Source organism: Ziziphus jujuba, chromosome 1 (assembly GCF_031755915.1).
Source record: "Ziziphus jujuba cultivar Dongzao chromosome 1, ASM3175591v1".
Taxonomy (NCBI): domain Eukaryota; kingdom Viridiplantae; phylum Streptophyta; class Magnoliopsida; order Rosales; family Rhamnaceae; genus Ziziphus; species Ziziphus jujuba.
In genome coordinates, this window is record NC_083379.1 from 42686036 (window position 1) to 42705904 (window position 19869).

General features: G+C 35.5%; 3 protein-coding genes across 6 annotated transcripts in view; all 3 read right to left on the reverse strand.

The window, feature by feature from the left end:
* Window positions 1-286: 286 nt before the first annotated feature.
* On the reverse strand, window positions 287-2340 carry LOC107435714 (ankyrin repeat-containing protein BDA1-like). The gene is made up of 2 exons (XM_016047344.4): window positions 1551-2340; window positions 287-1258 (listed from the first exon to the last, which is right to left on the reverse strand). Exons 1-2 carry the CDS (start codon window positions 2154-2156, stop codon window positions 344-346), a joined length of 1521 nt encoding a protein of 506 aa, XP_015902830.3. The 5' UTR covers window positions 2157-2340; the 3' UTR covers window positions 287-343.
* A 2634-nt stretch (window positions 2341-4974) lies between these two features.
* Window positions 4975-6389, reverse strand: LOC132800512 (ankyrin repeat-containing protein BDA1-like). Its single transcript, XM_060814421.1, has 4 exons — window positions 6090-6389; window positions 5792-5878; window positions 5524-5668; window positions 4975-5033 (listed from the first exon to the last, which is right to left on the reverse strand). The coding sequence occupies exons 1-4, from the start codon at window positions 6387-6389 to the stop codon at window positions 4975-4977; spliced, it is 591 nt and encodes a 196-aa protein (XP_060670404.1).
* Window positions 6390-8691: 2302 nt separating this feature from the next.
* Window positions 8692-19869, reverse strand: part of LOC107435581 (midasin) — a 37400-nt gene continuing 26222 nt past the window's right edge. For all 4 annotated transcript variants that reach the window (XM_048467736.2, XM_048467735.2, XM_048467734.2 and 1 more), the window contains exons 52-77: window positions 19652-19774; window positions 19004-19082; window positions 18783-18913; window positions 18534-18698; window positions 18119-18194; window positions 17892-18004; window positions 17005-17084; window positions 16767-16880; window positions 16463-16531; window positions 16224-16380; window positions 15584-15750; window positions 15413-15516; window positions 15060-15283; window positions 14707-14952; window positions 14371-14592; window positions 14132-14290; window positions 13830-14054; window positions 13327-13632; window positions 13105-13239; window positions 12149-12355; window positions 10330-12063; window positions 9952-10233; window positions 9500-9679; window positions 9273-9371; window positions 9039-9164; window positions 8692-8946 (exon numbers count right to left, since the gene is read on the reverse strand). In XM_048467736.2, coding sequence (XP_048323693.2) covers window positions 8914-8946; window positions 9039-9164; window positions 9273-9371; window positions 9500-9679; window positions 9952-10233; window positions 10330-12063; window positions 12149-12355; window positions 13105-13239; window positions 13327-13632; window positions 13830-14054; window positions 14132-14290; window positions 14371-14592; window positions 14707-14952; window positions 15060-15283; window positions 15413-15516; window positions 15584-15750; window positions 16224-16380; window positions 16463-16531; window positions 16767-16880; window positions 17005-17084; window positions 17892-18004; window positions 18119-18194; window positions 18534-18698; window positions 18783-18913; window positions 19004-19082; window positions 19652-19774 — 5556 coding nt within the window. In that variant the 3' untranslated portion in view covers window positions 8692-8913. The remainder of the gene's footprint in view (window positions 8947-9038; window positions 9165-9272; window positions 9372-9499; window positions 9680-9951; window positions 10234-10329; window positions 12064-12148; window positions 12356-13104; window positions 13240-13326; window positions 13633-13829; window positions 14055-14131; window positions 14291-14370; window positions 14593-14706; window positions 14953-15059; window positions 15284-15412; window positions 15517-15583; window positions 15751-16223; window positions 16381-16462; window positions 16532-16766; window positions 16881-17004; window positions 17085-17891; window positions 18005-18118; window positions 18195-18533; window positions 18699-18782; window positions 18914-19003; window positions 19083-19651; window positions 19775-19869) is intronic.

Consider the following 19869-nt stretch of genomic DNA (forward strand, 5'->3'; position numbering starts at 1 on the left):
TATTCGATGTACTAAAAGGTCCAAATGCACTATATCATAAACAACCGGCAATACTATTTGAAGCTTTCTTATGACATCAAAACCAATAATCAATCCAATCCAATTGGATTTTAAAATTTTCAATAAAATCTAATCTTATTAGATTAATTCAAAAAAATTAAATATTGGAAACTTCAATGGTTAACATCTTTATCCGTACTATAAAAATATGGATTCGAATCATGGACATAACAGATATTTGGGATAATTTGTAATTTTCAAAAAAACAAAATTGGATATTGGACTGTGTAGAATTGGTTCGGTTTTATTGGATTTGTTATAATTTGTATATCCCTAAAATGAACTAGAGCAACAGTATCCTTTCAGGATTAGGATTACGAGGACGTTTGATGCACAATCGCAGCAACCTCTTCACCACCCAAATGAAAAAGCGTAGAGTATGGAGAAACCCAACGATGCATAGCAGCCCAATCCATGCAACAAACAAATAAACAAAAATGTTCTGCAGCGAATTTCTTTTCTGATCCATAAGATGCAAGAACCAGTCCCTAATTTCCTCCTTGGGGAATACCGAGTCCTTAAGAATTTCAGTGGGTGTTACCAAAAACCAAGCTAGAACGAAAGTGAACGCCAAGAAAGTAAGAGTGACAAACATGGCAATTCTAAAAACCCACATAGAAATCCTGTTCTTCAATGGAAGTCCGCTAATCAGCAAAAGAATCACGCTGAGAGATGCAATGAAACATACAATATTGGCAACCATGAACAACTTATAACTGATCTTCGACCCACGGGCTAAGATTGCAGTGCCTGCTTGACATATATCTTGTGGGCTGCAATCGAAGGGATCAGTTTTAGTGTCTACATTTTGGTCCCAGATTCCACCTGGTGGGGTTATGGCGGTTTGGAATGTCATAGTGGAGATGACAGTTGCAACCACCATCATTGTCCCTCGTGACTCTTTCAACCAATCATCGCTTTTTATCCATTTACTCGCTTTCTTCTCAATTACGAACACTCCTCCTCCTCCTCCTGGTGAAGATCTTGATTGATGATGATGGTTGTTTTGATAATTGGATATTGATTGGTTTCTTTGTGTTCCGATGATGCCAGAATCCATGAAAAGGCGTTGGATTTTCAGGCTTGTGAAGTCTCTTTCAGAGTTCTCTGCAGTGTCAAAAGCTGTAAACCCTTTCTGATTCAACGTCTCTGCTTCTGCTGCTTTTATTACTGGAATTGACAGCAAGTATTTTATGGTCTGCTTGCACCAACTAGCAGTCAGTTTTACCAATTATTGTAAATTAGCAAGTGTGTGTATGTGTGTGTGTGTGTGTGTGTATATATATATATACATATTATGAAAACTCACTTATCTAGGATCCTGTACTAGTTCATAAACAGCTAACAAGCGCTTATAGGCGTCCTTATTAGCACTTGAAGGTGCTTATTTGTGCTTGGAGACTGTTTTTGGACTTTTAGTTCAAGATTGTAGATAAGAGGTGTATATGTATATATAAATATATATATAATAGTTGAGTAAGGAAACTTGCCTCAATTTGCTTCAGCATCACTGCTAAATGCAAAATAGTATTTCCACCATGATAGTCCTTCATGTTGAGAAACTCTTTGTTGTTATAACCCAATGATTCCACAAACACCTTCATAGCCTCCAATTGGTTATGTTGAACACACAAGTGAAGAATTGTTCCACCATCTGCGAGCTTCTTCGAAATCGATTTACGGTTTGCGCTGATTAGCAGTTGAATTACTGCAATACGGCCTCTCATAGCTGCATAATGAAGAGGGATCTTTTCTTCTTCATCTTTAGCCAAGCACATATCTTTATTAGCTTGCAATAACACTTTGACTATCTCTTTGTGGCCCTCAGCGGAGGCCAGGTGAAGTGGTGTGCGTTTGTGGGAATCCAACCCGGCAGCAAGTCTAGAGCCTTTGGATTTGTGAGCAACAAGTTGTTTGGTGAAATTAAGGTGGCCAAGCAAAGATGATATGTGTAAAGGGGTTTCATCAAATGGGGTAAGTGAAATCTTACTGAGGATTAATGGATCTTTTTGGATCAATGAATTCAAAGTGGATACACATCCTTCCATTGAAGCTTCATATAGCTTGGTCACTGTGTCATCCTCACCAGGCCTCATTTCCTTTCTTTCTTTCCTTTTTTTTTTTTTTTTTTTTCCCTTCTGCGCCAAGATTTTAATTCAATAAGAAATGCAATAAAGCTCCGATTCTGAATATGCATCAATTGCAAATTGTGTTTGTTCTCATAAATAATATGTAGGAATTTGAGAGGGAGGATACCTGATTAAGAAAAGTCAAAGTCGTTTGGGGAAAAAAAAAAAAAATCGAGAGAGAGAGAGAGAGAGAGAGAGAGAAAATTAACTAAGAAATAAAAAATTGGATACGCAAACAATAATTAAGTAGCAACGATGTGATAGAATACATATTAATATTTTCATTAAAAAAATGTGGCATTTATTATATATATTAAGGTTCGAGTATGAAGTTAGCTAGTAGCTTCATGAAAAGACGTTTTAAGATGCACTGAAGAATGATTCATTTTGAGATTTGACTCCTTGGCTGGTTAGCTTCCCTGAAAGTACATTTTTTTTTTTTTTTATTAAATCAATGTGCCATGGTGGCCTTTCTTTTTGGACTATAACTAATGTTGATGTCATGTGTAAGTTTGCCATACCTCAAACCCAAAAGCTTAGAGGGATATATCTATATATATGCATATATAGTTAGGCTAAAATAAAATTCATTTTAGTAGATAAGATTCATTATTGATAATTATTAGATTTTCATTGAAAAGATAATGTCCAACACATTGATAGAATATATACATGTATAAACTATTACCAGAAGGTGGGCGTATTGGTAACTCTCATTGAGTACAACACCAATGTGCTACAGCCACTTGATTTCAAAGAGAAACAAGGGAAGTTGAAGAATAAGACTCTGTTTGGCTTAAGCAAATTGCAATTGGTGGAAGTTTCTTAGATGATTTTTCCTAATAATGTTTGACAGTGTCAGTATTAGTGTGAGGTGGGTGAAAGGAAACAGACGATCTTTCAATTGTATGTCAACGCGTTCAAGGTGGAAATGCAACCTATTTCCGATATGACCATATGCTAGCAAATACTAAAAACAAGCATATTTTCATGTAAAATTTCTTAATGATGGTCAAGTACAGTCAACTAACTATCTTTTTTTTTTTTTTTTTAATTACAAAAATAGGGATATTAAATTTTCATCATGTCGAAATTTGAACCTTGAATATAAAATGTGTATTTTTAATGGTTTTATCACTCGTCTATACATATAAATACCTAAATTCAGGAACTTCCCCAATGTATTGGTATTTGGTAACGGCATGACTTCCATTATATCAATATAAGTACTCAAAACAGAGATTTTAATTTTAAGTGAAAAATAATGATGAATAAAGATTACTTGGTATTTTACATGGAATATATTGATGAGAAAACCAGGAAAGATACTACCCTTCCTAAATCATCACCTGTGAAAATGCTATGCCAATTAATGAAAAAATTGCAATATTTGCAGTCCATTTGGGATAATCTAATAGTAAAACCATTATTTTTCGATTCATAGTTCAAATCTTCGTCTCAATAATCCACTAGTAGACTTTGTTATTTCTAATATGAATGCGTTGATATTAATGTAAGGTATGCACAAGTGCTTTACTCTAGCTGTATTATCATGGTTTATTAACTCAACTCCAGTTAATCTAATCATTATTTTTGTTTATAGAAAAATATATCGAATGGAATAGAAGAGCCAGGGTGTGAGCTCTCTTGTTTTCGACAATTCTCAACAAGTTCCGACAAACTTCGAAACCATTCGAAAGCCTCCTTTTCCCTTGTTTTTCTTATTGATGAATCTACCTCTATTTTAAAAACTTGAATTCTAGCAAATATATTTCAGTTTCTATGTATAAAAATTAAGGTGCGGTTACTGTTATATATATATATATATATTGGAGAGTGATATCTTCCATTGCAGGTGATTTTCTGTCAAGAATGTCTGCATATATAAATATTCCCCTACTTGTTAGGCTTTGTCATTTCTGATATGAATGTTTGCATTTATAAATCAGAAAATCCGTCCAAGACATAACAAATGTCAAAGCTGTTTGAAAATGTCAAAGTTGGTTGAAAATGTAGAAAGAAGACCATAGTTGATGCTAAAGCATATTGACATGCTTAATGTAGTTGTTAGATCTAAGCAAAGCTGATGCTGAAGCTATTGGAGGAGCACAAATACATTGATTTTGAATCCTTAAAATGATCTGTATATATATTTCTCACTACTTTTTTAATGTATCTACTAATCTAAGCTAGCAGATATTGCTTCTAAAAAGTATAGTTCAGAGACTTCCATCACATTCTCTCTACTTTTCAAGTTTCATATTTCTTTTCAAGGCTAACAAACTAATAACTTGAATAAACTATTTGTTTAGATCTGAATTTAATAGTTATTACTATAATTATCTTACTTCTAATATTATAATTGTTGACCTGTCTAAAAGATCTACAGAATTAGAAGTCTGATAACACATTTTACACTTAATTTCCAAAAGTAACAACTAATTATATACATATAAATAAAACTAACATACTTGTAGCATTCAACCATATCTGGAAAGTACAAAAAGTTGATATCTTTCTTTTCTTGTTTTTATTTCTTTTATAGTTTTCAACTTAAACAAACAATCAAAACTAAAATCATATATACATATATATATATATATATATATATATATATATATATTCTTCTTCTTTTCTTTCTTTTTTTTTTTTTTTTTTGGGTACTTTGCCCTAGCCATACATTCCAAACATAAAACCTATAAAAACTTTCTTGCAAGCCAAACAATGCAGCGAAGTAGACAAATTGCAACAAAACCACCGAGCAAGCCAGGCCAAATGACAACAGCTACACCATGCTAACACAGTAGATATAAGTAAGCGCCATGAAAGTAAGAATAGTGGACACTGCAAATGTCAAAACCCACATGAAACGCTTGTTTCTGAGAGGCATCAACCACGAACAAGAGTATCACATTCAGAGAAGCAACGAAGCTCACCGAGTTGTATGTTATAAATTTTAGGAAACGTCTTGCGTGGTAAGCAAAAACTGATGTTCCAGCTTCACATATGGTTTCATTGCAATATGTACCTCCTTTTGTGGAATTGAATATATTTTCTTGCCAAACTCCACCTGGTGGGTTATTTGCAGCTTGGAAAGCAACTTGTGCTGTTACTGTAGCCACCACCATCAATGTGTTGTGCATCTCTGACCCATTCCAGTACTGGCGTTTCGCTTGAATTCCCTAAATACTGTCTGATCCATTTGGGCCACCATATCTGTTGCACATATCTGACCCATTCACCTCCTAGGAAATTGCTGGCATTGTTAGCTGTTAATAATGATTGGTTAATGGGGGAATACCATTTTGGAGGTCGCTTGCACTGCAATTGATACCAGCATTCATTAAAACTTGTCCAATTTCGATGCTTTTGAAGTCTCTTGGACTATGCTCTATAACGTCTAAGGCCGTAAAACCATTGGGATTCGAGGAATTTGCTGCTTCTGCCACTTTTGGTATTGTAAGCAAGAATCCTATAGTCTGCATAATTGTGTAATTAAGGAGAGAAAAAGGTTAAATTTAACTTTTCAAGCTTAACGTTTTTTTTTCCAAAATGTTTATATTCTTGAGCAATAATTAATACAAAGAAATTAAAAAACACGCCTCGATTTGCTTGAACATTGCAGCTAAATGCAACATTGTGTTTCCAGCAACCTCATCTTTTTGGCTGAGGAACTCTGCATTGTCACCCTGTGATTGAACCAACATATTGAGACATTCCAACTGGTTATATTTAACATATAAATGTAGAACCGTCTCTCCTCCATCCACGGGCATCAGAATTGATTCAGGACAACCACAGATGAGACTTTCCACTGCACCAACTCATCCTTTCATCACTGCATAATGCAGAGGAGCTCTGCCATGCTGGTCTCGGAACGTGCATAAATGGTGATTCAACCTCAACAAATTTTGGACAATTTCTTTGCAAACCCTCTGCGGCTGCTAAGTGGAGGGGTGTGCGTATGAAGATCTCCAATTCGGTAGCAAGTTTTGGTCTGACAGTGAGAAGGATTTGAGTGAAAGCAAGGTGGCCAAGCAAAGCTGAGATATGCAACGGAGTTTCAGTGAGGGAAGTAAGTGAAAGCTTATCAAGAATGAGAGGATCTCTTTGAATCAAAATGTTCAAAGTGGAAACACAACCCCACTGAGATGCCTCAAATAGTGCTGTTATATCATCCTCATAGGGCCTAATTTCCATGATTGCCCTTTTTTTTTTTTTTCTTTTTAATGGCTTCTTTTGGGATTATACTAATCTGCAGCTGTATATTTCACCTTATTCTATCCGCTTATATATATATATATATATATGAATGTGAGAATTGGCTTCTGGCATATGCTGATAGCCAAGTAATAATTATGAGAACAAATCTATTGCGTAGGTTCGAAGAGTTCCTCAGTGCTTTGAACGACATTAAAACCCTACCAAGCTCCCCCTTGACCATTCCCAGGTTGTGGTCCCCCCCTCCGGATGGTGTCATAAAGCTAAATTCAGATGCTTCTACTGGAAATGGTTTTGCAAGCCTGGGAGTGGTGGCAGGAATCATACTGGAACTATTGTTAAATTTCTAGTCACCAGGGAAAACATCGATTCTGCTGAAGCGGATGAAGCCACTGCGATTCTTCGAGTGATGTTGTTGGCCTTGGAAGCTGGTTATACGATCATCTGCTGCGAAAGTGACACAAAGCCATCGTCCAAAAGCTTAACAACCTGGGATGCTGTTCTGTTCACTGGACCACAGTTGGCTTCATCAATGAGATTCTAGACCTTTGCCCTATGTTCCAATCTATTACTTTTGCTTGGACTGCAAGAAATTGTAATCAGCTAGCTCATATAGCTTCGAAATGGGGTACCTCTAGTAATTGTTTTCTTCCTATTTCCCTTTTGTTAAACTCGAATATTTTTGTGAACACTTGGACTCAGGATTGTGGTTCCCTTTCTACATCCTGATCTGATAGGCAGCATGCTTTTACATGTGCGCTTGCCTTGTTTGTTTGCCTGCCTTTTTGGTTCATACAACACTCCTTTCAAGCCAAAAAAAAAAAAAAAAAAATTCCATTGCGTGTGGTCCTCTAAAATTAGAGTATCTAGTTTAGTTGGTACTTTTTTATATAATGGCCACATTGCTTGCTTGTTGTGAAGTAATTCTTGACATGTACCATTCGTCCTATTTCTTTTTGGAGTCTTTTATGTACTTTTCCCCAGTTGACATATCTACATCCTGTTCTACATTTTTTTTTTTTTTTTTTAAGATTTTGTTCTACTTTTGTACTACTCCGTTCAACGTATCATTTAAATTATTTTTTTCCTATTTGTTTTGAAATATTAATTTATTTACATCTTCCTGTATTGTATATTAAACAGCCTTTTTTCACTTTATTTCTAGAAAGAGCAACTAGATTAAATTATCAATACGCATCAGCATATAGAGATTAATTATTTATTAAATATATATTATAATAAATGGAGACACTTTTCTGCCCACGTTGGATATTCCTTGGTTGTTGCCACTTTGCAGGAAGATAAACAATTTGAAAATAATAAATAAATAAATGAATAAAAACGCATCTCAACTTGCAGTGAGCATGGTAGCTAAATGCAAGATTGAATTGCCACGGACACATTCTTTTTTAGCTGCGAAACTCCGCATTGTCACTCAGCTGATGCACCAATATCTTGAGACATTCAAACCTGTTATACTTTTGACACATAAAGGCACAACAGTATCCCCTCCATCAAGAAATATTAGAGTTGATTCCGGACAAACCAAACTTTTCCACAACCTCAGACTCATCCTCTCATCAGTGCATCTTCCTCTTCGTCATGAACCATGCAAACATGTTTATTTACCATTAGCAACTCTTTGACAGTTTCAGTGTATCCCTCGGCTGAAGCTAAGTTGAGGGCCGAGCATTTGAAAGCGTCAGAACTCTGTAAATGAAAGTGGGGTGCTAGAGTAAGAAGGATTTTAAGTGAAAGCAAGGTGGCCAAGCAAAGTTGATACAGGCAATGGAGTTTCAGCAAAAGTTTATTTGAGAATTAGTATTTTTGTACTAGTGCTCCTAAGTCTGAAACACATCCCCTATGAGATCCCTGGTAAAGTTTTATAATATCATCTTGCTTGGACACTATTTCCATATTTGATGTCTTAAGTCTTTTGCTTCTCAACATAAGCGAGGTGTGCTCAAATGTAAATAAAGAAATATTATTTCTTTTGCAATTGAGCGAATGATGATGCATTTAGATGCATATGATCTATTGCTTTTTGTCCATTAAAATGAGTATATTATTGCATTAAAATGCCATTGGAAAATAAATAAATAAATAGGTATAATTCTGATCTTGTACATATGAACAGAAAGTTTAGGGTAGTTTTTTTCCATTTACGACTCCAAAAAACAGTTCCCTTATTTTACTTCATCTTTTTGTCTATATTATTTTAGTTCTTATCAATTGCGCCATGGTACGATAACAGGGTCGCTGCTTATAAAACGATTTGCAATAAACACCAATTATATATTATTAATATATATATATATATATATATATATATAGACACACACATGAACAATTTTATACATTTGCAAAAAAGATATCTAATCCTATACAAAGGATCTTTATGCTGTTTCGGCCGTGACTATCCAAAATATACAATTAACAACGACCTCTTTTATTTATGGGAAAGAATGCTGCGAGTCCCACCAAAATTTTCAAGCAAATACAGCTATTCTCTCGAGTTCTGCATAAGCTCAAACCACTGCAAACAGGAAATGAAAATCACGAGAATTAAGAAACCGAGCTCAAGCACGCAAACAAAAACGTTTACACACCAAGGAAGAAAAATGTTACCTGTCTCAATAAATCAGCAAGGGTTCTGGGAAGTGCATCAATGTTTTTTAGAACAATGTAGTACGGGAAAGGAAAAGAATCCAAATACTTAGAGAATTTAATGTTACCCCCCTGAAAAGACGCTTCCTGGGGACCAAAAAAGACACATAAGAAAAAAATAAAAAATAAATAAATAATTCTGGAAGCAGATTTTATTTTGTTTGTTAAGGGAGTAGAACATATAAAGAGAATTACCATGAGATCCACAATAGACTCTTGTGGACTATCTAGAAGCAAAAAAGCAACCATACGCTTCCTACTTAAGACATCCCTAACACAGCGCTTCAAGCGTTCCTAAAACACATAAATTGGAAAAACAGAGAAAAAAAAATTAAAATTAAAATAAGAGAAAAAGGTTGCAGCTGCACTCAGGGAACCGTAAAGCCATGCAACAAGCATTTGCAATTACTAAAACAAAGTACCTTCTCATGGAATCGGCCATCTGCAATTATCAAAACAAGCTGCTCTAGTGGGTTCTGTCCGGATGGGAGTCTTGCTTTTGCAACTGCTGTATCCAGCTTTTTGTTCAGATATTTCAAGAGATCAACAACAGGTTCATCAGCAATGGTATTCTCTTGCTTGAATGTCAAACTAGAGATCATCTGCTCCAAAGACATTTCTCATCCAAATCAATTAACAGATCTTATAGGCCATATATATCAGGTGATAGGAAACAATACTAAACCAGTAAAACTAGATATTTGGGTCTCTGATGGCACCAACACTAGACAAACAATGACAACAATATTACAAGTAGAATGTACACCGAAACAGCAAAAAGAAGCAGGCTTTTGAAGCGTGCATTAGAATGGTAGTCAAACCTCCTCCTGTACCTGCACACTAATAGAATTAATTTGATATGACGATCACTAACCTTGATTCCAGCCTCTCCAGTAAAGGGCTGATCAAAATCATGAAGTAACCTTATATTGCCCTTCTTTCCGAAGCTTGCCACAGCCAGGTTTCCCATTTCTAGTTGAGACATGGCACGGCAAACTGTCACCAAAGCTTCAATAGCAACACCGCCACATCCACTTTCAGACATACTACGGGAATCATCAACTGCAATTACAACTTGATAATCTCGTTTGTTTGGTCGAGTCCGTCTCAGCCATATTTTATCTTTCCGGTAATTACTTGCTATATATGGAATCACCTAATAATTTTACAAACAGAAGAAAATTTAGTAACATGAAAAGAAAAGACCAAGTACAACTACAATACAGTTTTACATTGATTATATTGCCCTCACCTTCTTCATGCTTATTCGCTTCCCAGTCTTGTAATCACCTTGAAGCTTGCTGGCCATAGTTGGCTCCATAACAAGACGCAATTGTTCTGCCATTTCCTGAGACAACCTAGTTGTGAGCAGCTCGTACCTTCTCCAGAGTGCAGTAGCATCATTCACATAATTTGAATTATCCCCAGGATCCTGGGCCTTCCCTAAATCATTGTCATCTATGGAAAGCTTACTAAGCTGGTGTATGTCCTCCCTCAAGTAAGACTTCTTGACAGATACCAGACTATCTGAGAGGCCTCTTGAATCACCATCATCATTACTTGGAGTTTCTTCCAGTTCCTCATTAGGCAATTTATCTGGTTCAAAATTCATTTGGTCCTCAGTCTTATTTTTGCGAATTGAAGCACCACTTGTATGATGAGTTTCAGATCTTTGCTCCCCAATTTCAACCTTGGTGAGATCATCTCCATGTTCTGAAAGACCAGCTTCATTTGGCTTATTGTCACTGACATTTTTGTCAACCTGCTCAGACATTGCAGGTCCCAATGCTTGAGCTGTGCCCTTCTCAAATTCAGAAACATATCCAAATTCATTTGCATTCTCATCATCGATCTCAACCTGTTGTGTATCCATATCATCTGCTTGAATATCAACAGACACATTTACTCTTTCTTTCCACTCCTTCAGCGCATCACCGACGCTACGATAAGGATTTGGTTGGCTTTTCCTAACAGATGATGATTCAGGCTGAGGTAAGTGAGCTTCTGGTTGACCATCAATGTTTTTCCCAACATTTGCTGACTCAGATGCCATTATATCCAGCTCAGATGAATTGCTAGAAGGTAACCCTCTTGAAGGAGCAAGGCCATTATGGAAATCCTTGCTATTTTCAAAGTTCAACTCTGGTGCCACATTTCTCGGATCTGATGCTTGCAACTCATAATCTGGTTTTGTCACAGATTCTGAATTGAGCAAATCATCACGAACCAGGTCATCAGATCCTGGTTCAAAAACATCTCTTTTCGGTCCCATTAAATTAGGCTCATCATTCTCTTTACATTCAGTACGTGGTTCGTCCCCTTCGGGATTTGCATCCAGTTGATCTGTCCCTGGCTCAACCATGGTTTCATCATTAGGAGATGGCTTCTCTTCATCAAGATTTCCATCCCCAGCAGATTCATCCTGAACTTCAGGATTAACTTCTTCATCAGAATCTGCAGCCTCTTTTTCATCCAAGTCCATACCTTCTTCAGAACTTTGATTCATTTCATCAAGCTTTAAACCTGTAGAATCCACAAATGCTTCTTCTTTGTCCAGGTTCATATCTTCCAAATTCTCTCCATCATCAAGATCATCTGTGTTACCAATCTCACTATCTGATTTATCAAGTTCATGGGAATCAAGTTCTCCAGGTTCATCAGCTGCAACAGTGGAATCTTCCTTGGCTCTAAGCTCCCTAGAACTTGCATCCTTATCTGTAACAGAAGGCCCAGATTCATATTTCTCTTTCACATCATTGGGATTTTCATCTTCATTCTTATCCCAAAGTTTCTCATCAACTACTTGACCACTTTCTCCAGTTTCTCCAACGGCAGAGTCTAACTGCTCTTCCTCACCATCTTCATTTGTATCTTCTTCAGAGTCCTCACTAACACTAAAAGTATCAGCTGCAAAATCCTGCTCCATCTCTATACCTTTATCATTATTACTTGGGGCTTCACCTGAGGCATCTTTTTCTTCACCTTGCTGCAGATAAGATTATGACAATCACATGTCAAAATAATTTTGCGTAACATAACAAATTTGCAAATTTGATATAATCATGCTATACCTTTTCAGATGCCCCAAGTAGCTGATCTTCATCAGTTATCTGGTCACTTACATCATTCATTCCTGCACCTTCCCCCATACCTGTTCCCTCTGCATCTTGGGATAAATCAGGGGCAACATCATTGGCCTGGTCTTCAGCAGAGATACCAAACCCTTTTGAATAGAGAGAAGCTAAAATGCTTGCAAGTACATGGATCATCAAAGACACCTGCCAAAGTAGTAATATACAAGCTTCAGAAATCACAGCCACAGATAATTTTCAATTTCCCAACTCCACAAATTTTAAATACTAAGAAAGATAAAACATTAATGAATACTCCTTCATTAGTGAATACTCCTTCAGTGGAAAAGCGAGAACTTTATTTAGAATCTCCATGTTCAAGTCTCACAAATGATGGCATACCAGCCTTGTTCACAGTGAAAAGGTCTATACGTCATTATATGCATTCAATTCAATTAAAAATCTAGCTTTATAAAGGGTTCCATTTGATAGGGAATTATTTGTTTGTTTCTCAAAATGGAAAGCCTCAGTATAATTGTATCACTGCAGCATCTCCGGACTGCAATTGTGATTTCAATACTCATGATTGCAAGGTTAATAGGCTTTGATGGTAGATAAGATGCAAGATGGTGGCAGTGTTCATTAGGATATACAGATTTTGATTGATAAAACTAGCATAAGTATTTGGTTCACAATGAAGTCATAATGAAGATTTTAGTGGTTCCACCAGATCAGAGATATGAAGTGAATTACATTAACGATGAAGATTAAAATGGTTGACAAACACCAATAATGGCTAGATAGCAGTGTTTCCCGTGGAAAGTGTTCATGGTGTAGTGAGAATGCATCAGAGTAAAGAAAGAGTGACAAAGAAGAAAGGAAGAAGAAAAACAAATAAATAAAATAAACAGAATGCAGCATAATACACGCCTGATGTGGAGGATGAACCAACTTACTCTTTCATGCATGGCTAAAAATTCTTGCAGGAGGCCATCACTGAAGTCCAACAAGAGGCCCAGAAGCAAATTCAGATGATTAAAATGAACCCAAAATTGGCAAGAGATATCATCGCATTCGCTCACCAGTTTTTTCTAAACAAAGAACATTAGATCAAATATCAAGTATTTACACAGGATAACTGAGAGAACTAGACATTAATTAAGACTGTCAAAACTCACCGCACAAGAGACTGTTCTTAGAAGCTTATCGCATAAGTGTTCCAAGCTCAAATTTGTCACTAATGAGTCAAATAGGAATTCCCAAGATGTAATATTCCCTGCTGATTCATCTGATAGAACTTGACCATTACATGAACATAACTTTTGCATTGTTTCCAGAACATGCTCAAATGTGTTTTTAAAAGCCTCAACAAATTCAGTATTGAGATCAGAATAGATCCTGCAGCAGGCGCCTCCATCAAGTGTATCAAAAGAATATTCTTTTTCTTTCATCCTAGAACTAAACTCTTCTTCCACTAGTCTTGCCTGAAAATTTCCAAAAATTTAATGTCAAAAAATTCCCAGCTTATAAAAGCCTAATTCTGCTGGAAAATATTTGCATATAGCATAATTGTGAAATTGTGTAACTCATTCTCAGAATGTTTTAATTTAAGAATGACAAAATAACTGAAAATCACAAGACTTGAGAGTTTAACTGTATGGTAAACCAAAACATGCAGTACCTTGATGAATAAATCTTCAAAATGATTGAACAAAGCCTCTATTACAGAACTTTTATTAACATCCTGCTTGCGAAGAGAAAGGAAATGTTCCTTAAATTCCTTTATAACAAGGAAGTTTTGGGAAATCAATTCTTCCATTTCTTTTGAAACAACAAAAAGATGTGGAGGAGCAGCCAAATCAGTTATATCTCTATCTTGCCCAAGAAGATTATTATCCAATTGTTCCTGAGACAAAGTACACATGAATAGGAGAGCGATAGAACTGTATTTGAAGAAAAAGAAATGAAGGGCAAGAACTGCACCTTTGAATTCCAGAAGACTGGAAGAAACTTCTCAATCAAAGCAATGAACCTATTTGATGCGGCTTTGACGGTTTTACAAGTGCTCAAATGTGTAGTTTCAAATTTTTTAAGCAACACCAGTTCGTCATTTGAAATGGAATACAAACTATCAAATAATTGCTGCAACAATGAGAAAATCATTACTACCTCAATCCAGAAGTAGAAGAATCAAACATAATGTGAGATTCAAGATAACTTACCTTCTGCTGCCACATGCATTTAATGACACCATCTTGATTTTTGATAATAGAAAACTTGGCACCATTTCCATCATCGTAATTTGTGGAATTTGAATATAACAATTTGAGAATAGAAACACATTTCTTAAAGCGTTTCAAATTCTTAGAAAAAACAATAGCAGTAGCCTGTTGTTTCTGTTGTATTTCAACGAGATGGTGGAGAAAAGAACATGACCTATCAACCTACAAAGAAGTAAAAATTCTAGTGGTTTAACCAGGATGCTAAGAATCTTTGAATCCAGATAATCAAATTGAAAAGAAAGGGACCTTCAATTGAGAAAAATGAATTAAAACTACCTGTTCCCTCATAATATCTTTGTTACAGTTCAGGCAAATCTGCTGCAGAAGTAGCAGAGATGCTACACTCTTGAAGTAGTATTCGTTGGCTGTTGCCCATTGAGTAACCAATTTCCCAGAAGGGAAACTCAGCAATTTGTTGGGATCAGCAACATCAGAAGCCCCACACATCAATCTACTTTGCGTCAATGGCAAATGCCGCAAGTCATATGATGGCTGCAGGAACCACCATGATTTAATTTGATCCTACAACAGAGAAAGTCATTAAAGAGAAAGCTAAAATTATTCCACGTGGCAACATAAGAAATATATAATCTAGTGAACACGGAAGCTAACATCTAAGTTCATGATACCTTCATGTATATAGGCTTATGCCTAGACAATCCACTGCTTTCTAACAGCTTTAATAGGTCAGATAGGGCCCTCCTCTTTCCTTGGCTTTTCTTTTCATCCTTCCAGATTTCACCACAATCTAAAGCAGTCCTAAATATTCTCTCGACTTTGCACCAAACAGCCTGCCATTCAGCCTGGTAAAGAAGGCCACTAGAACGGGAAGCCATGTATTCTGTGAAGATATCTGTAACATCAAAATTTAAAATTAAATTTAAGTTGTTATGACTTCTTATGCTAAAACAGTTCCAGCACAGCAATAAAAGAATAAACATTTATAAGAACTCAGATAGGAAAGTAAAGCAAACTTCAGCACCTTTATAGTGTGAATATAGAACATCAAACTCAGTTGAGACATCAAGCTGGAAATTTCTCAGAGCACAATCTGAATTTTCTCTCCATTCAGGATACCACATAAACCTATACCAGATGGATGATGTAAAAATTCCATAATCATGCCTTTAATAAGAAAAAAGGGAAAACTTACCTGTCTTCATCATTGAGTAGTTTCTGATTAAAAGTAGCATCCATCATCCCAACATTTCTGTTCACAAAATCAATGAGGGACTCTTGACCATGTTGAGACTGAGGTTTGCTTCTTTTCAGCGCTGTTTCTTGATTAAGAAAAATCATTACAGGTTCTTGCAGAAGATCCTGCCCCAATAAAAATAATTGACATATAGATTAATAGTTTTTACATGTAATAATGTAGATTGAACACATAACTAAAAGATTTAAAAATGGTAACATATGACAAGGTCAGTGACCTTGGCCATGCAAAAAATCTGAAAGATAAATGAAAAAGAGCAACTTTGTGTACTTAATATCAGTCTCCATTCATTAAACACAATTTTGATCACATTGCTTTTGCATAACAAATTTATTGACCAATCCATAAATATAGGACTACTTGCCACGAACAGACAACACAAGGACATAATATATCCATTTTCCATACATTAATCCAGCAATCCCTATTGTAGATTTTCCACTGGCTTTATCACTAATCAGCTGGCTAAGACAAATCTAAATTAAAATATCCAAGCGTAGCTAAATTGGCCATCGATTCACCTAAATATATTACTAAATTTATAACTAATAAACCAAGTAGACCATATGTTTCTTACAGTGTACTTCTGTATGAGCTTCCTGAGTTTCTGCCTTTTCCTCTTAAAATTTTCAATGGACAAGAAACTCTCAGGACGTTCCCATGAACATAGTTTCAAAAGCTCCTTCAGTTCCCCCTCAATATTTCTTCTGCGAGTTTCTATGTGCTCCAAAGTTCTGAATAAAAGTACAGTACGAAAATGAATTATATTTTCTTTAAGGAAAAATGTTTAAAGCATTGCAAGCTAAAGGAACTCACGCTGGCAAAAACTGCACATAATACCCAAACACATTGTACAAGATCTTCAGATTCTCCGTCTCACAAGCACTGCATGAATTATTCAACATCAATAAACCTTATAAACCAAAATAGTTCCACATGCATAATAACAACTAAGAACTAACTATGAGAACATTTCACAGCTGTGCAGTTTAGGAACAAAAGATTAAGAATATATTATATTTCTTTCAGAAATAGACCGGAAAAAATACAGAGATGACTCCTAAAAGTACAATTTATATATCCTTTAACTCAAATATTGCATAGTATTTACATATCCTACCTCGAATAAAATTTCAGGCGGATACCCATGTTTATTTGACCAAGAAAAGCGAAAAGAAGTTCAAGGCGTTTTCTGAATTCACCAATGCTGGATGTGTAAATGAATTCCTCCAAACTGCAAGTAATAAGGTGTGTCAGACAATAACTTCAACCCCACCCCCACCCCCCAAACCAAAACCCAAAAAAAAAAAAAAAAAAAAACACTAAATATTCAAGCAAAACAGATATTTTGGGCATGCCTTAGAGTAGTAGATTCATTATACTCAGCTAAATCAGAAGAACATCGGTGTCGAAGAACTGAATAAAGAGGAAACCACAACTGAACAATAAAAGGGAAAAATGTCAATAGCAAACAAAAAGAACATAGTGCTTCTAGATTCAATAGTCTTGGAATATTAAAACCAATTAAGAGAACAGAATGATTTCATGCGACCAGTTCAAATTGATACTTTTGCATAGGCTGGATCCGCAACTGTAGTGCTATAGCATATGAAAAAAATTCACGTGGTAACTTCATTTATGAAATATGCTAGTTGCCTTCACTGATCCAAGGACGAAATTTGGGAAGTTCCATTGGAAAGAAACAGAGGATTTTCAAGAATTTCATAATATAAATTGCATTTGGGACTCTCCTAAAGATTATCCATGATATAAACAGAGGATTTTTTTCAAGCTCTTGGCTTCTTTTTCAGCATTGTCTCCTAAAGAATTAAAAGATTATCCATTTTTCATGATTAATTTATGTTCAAAAGATGTTCATGTTTGAAGGCAATCATTAGTTTTTGTTTCATGGCTGTTCTTTTGTTTTGCTTATGACCTTTGAGGAATTCACATCCTCTATTTATATACGGGGTATGGTTTTATATAAAGTTTTTTTCCCCCCTATAAAGAACGATATAAAAATCCAGAACTGATTTTACAACCATGAAGTTGACAAATAAATTCATGAATAGCTGAAACTAGTAATATAATATTAATCGTTCTTATATTAATACGAATTGAATAAATTTGCTTTCTGCAATGTTAATATACTCCAATACACAGACCCACGCTATTTTCTACCGCAGAAATTCTGAGCTTCCCCCAGAATGCCTTACCTCCAGAAGAACATTTAAAAATGACTTACCTTTCCAGCATTGATATCATACTGATCCTGCACCTCATCGAGCAAGGCTGGCCAAGACTCGAACTCCATCTTTTGCCATGATGACATCAGAGCAAGAATAGGCTCTAGTTGATCTATACGCCATAAGAGAAATTAATCACATAAAAAGAAGTACCAGAGATCCCCACATAGAGAAAATAGTAGTAAATATGATAGTAATAATAAAACATCCATCAAAGAAAAATTACCTGAGGCAGAAACTTTTGAGCCATTTTCTTGTGACACCCGAACACAGTTAACTAGAAAATGTAGTCCTGAGAGAACCTACACAGAAGGAAAAAGAAGTTTATATAATGTATATCTTAAAACCTTCAAAAGGAATAGATGTGCGTGCTTGTATGCATAGACAACCAGAAATATGATGTGAAAAGCTACCACAGAAATGTCCTTAAAAAGGAAAGACCCAGTTGAATGAATAAATTCACTAAGTTAAAGTTAGATTTGTTTGAAGATATAGTGTCAAATGTCAAATCCTTTTTTCCATCAATGATTATGTAAATCATTCCCTTTCCTTTTTTGATGAGAAGGCATTTTTCATTAAAAATAAATAGAAATTGAAGACCTAAAAAAAATTTTCTCAATAGAGACGGAAGTAATCACTACCTTCGCAAGAGGGGTGCTCAATGGCATATTCAAGAGCATCTCAATCACATTTGAGATTTTCAGGAGTCCATGATCATCTTCCCGCTCATTTAAAAGGGAATGAACACAATACTGAAGAGGAGCAAGCACTTTCACCATTTTAGACATCTCTGAAGCATTTGAATCCTAAGCAAAAGGAGAGGAAATAAGCTCAAATATGATCCAACCAAAACAAAATATTTTCATAATTGGACCCAAAGTTTTTAAAACCTTGTAAAAATTATATCTCTGTGATGACTTGCAAGATGAGATAAATTTCAACTCATGCTCCAGACAAAGTCGCAGTAAGTGCTCTGGTGCTAGTTGTGCATCCAAACCAGACAAGAATGACCCTCTGAAACCTGGAAAACCAAAAGGGGGAACAAGAAGGTAAATAGGTACAAATAACAAAGATCCATCAAGAAGATCCAAATGATCAAAAAAACCATCACCTTCAACCATCACTATCCCAAGCATATATGAATCAGTAAAGGAGAGTAATCTGTCCACATCAGAGATATGGAAAGAACCCTGTTGAGTTGAAACAATATATCAGCAAAGAAAATAGTATGATGTACAAAGGAACTGGTACACATGCATACAACGATATTTGAATGATTGCATGATACTAGGTAACATTGTTTATAATGTAAAAATATTAACTACCTAATAAAACAGCATTACCAAAAGTTCTCAATCCAAGATAAGACTTATTAAAAAGTTGACAACACATGCATAACATTTGAACTGCACATTTTAATTGTTTCACATTCTAGCCAGAAATTCATGGTTATACTACCAGTAATACGTACATTTTACCATCACACCACTGCTAGAACCAGAATCCCAGATAGTGTTACTCAGTTAGCACAACTATGGGTATAGCTGCTGCAGCCACTATTCTACAATTGCTCAATTTAAAATGCAATATTTCACACAGCCAGAGCATTGTGAATCAACAAGAGTTTCTACCAACAAGATAGTTATAACTCCTAAATCAGCAAATACAGGCTAATAGTAAGGACTTCAAACCAAAACATAAGCAATATACAGTAGTAAAAGTAGAAGTGAACGTTCAACAAACTTTACAGTCAACTTACAGTTAGAGAAAAACTATTTAACCCAAATAACTGGTTATGAATGTGGACCACACTATTCACAATTGATTCCTCCACAAGATTCCAATCTTCCTCTGAATTTTCTTGTTCCTTAGAAGCTTCCTCCTGAATGGATAAACATTTTGTCAGGATAAAAATAGGAGTCTAGAACAACAAAGGAAGGTCATGTACATTTGTATCTCAAACCATCAAACAGAAAC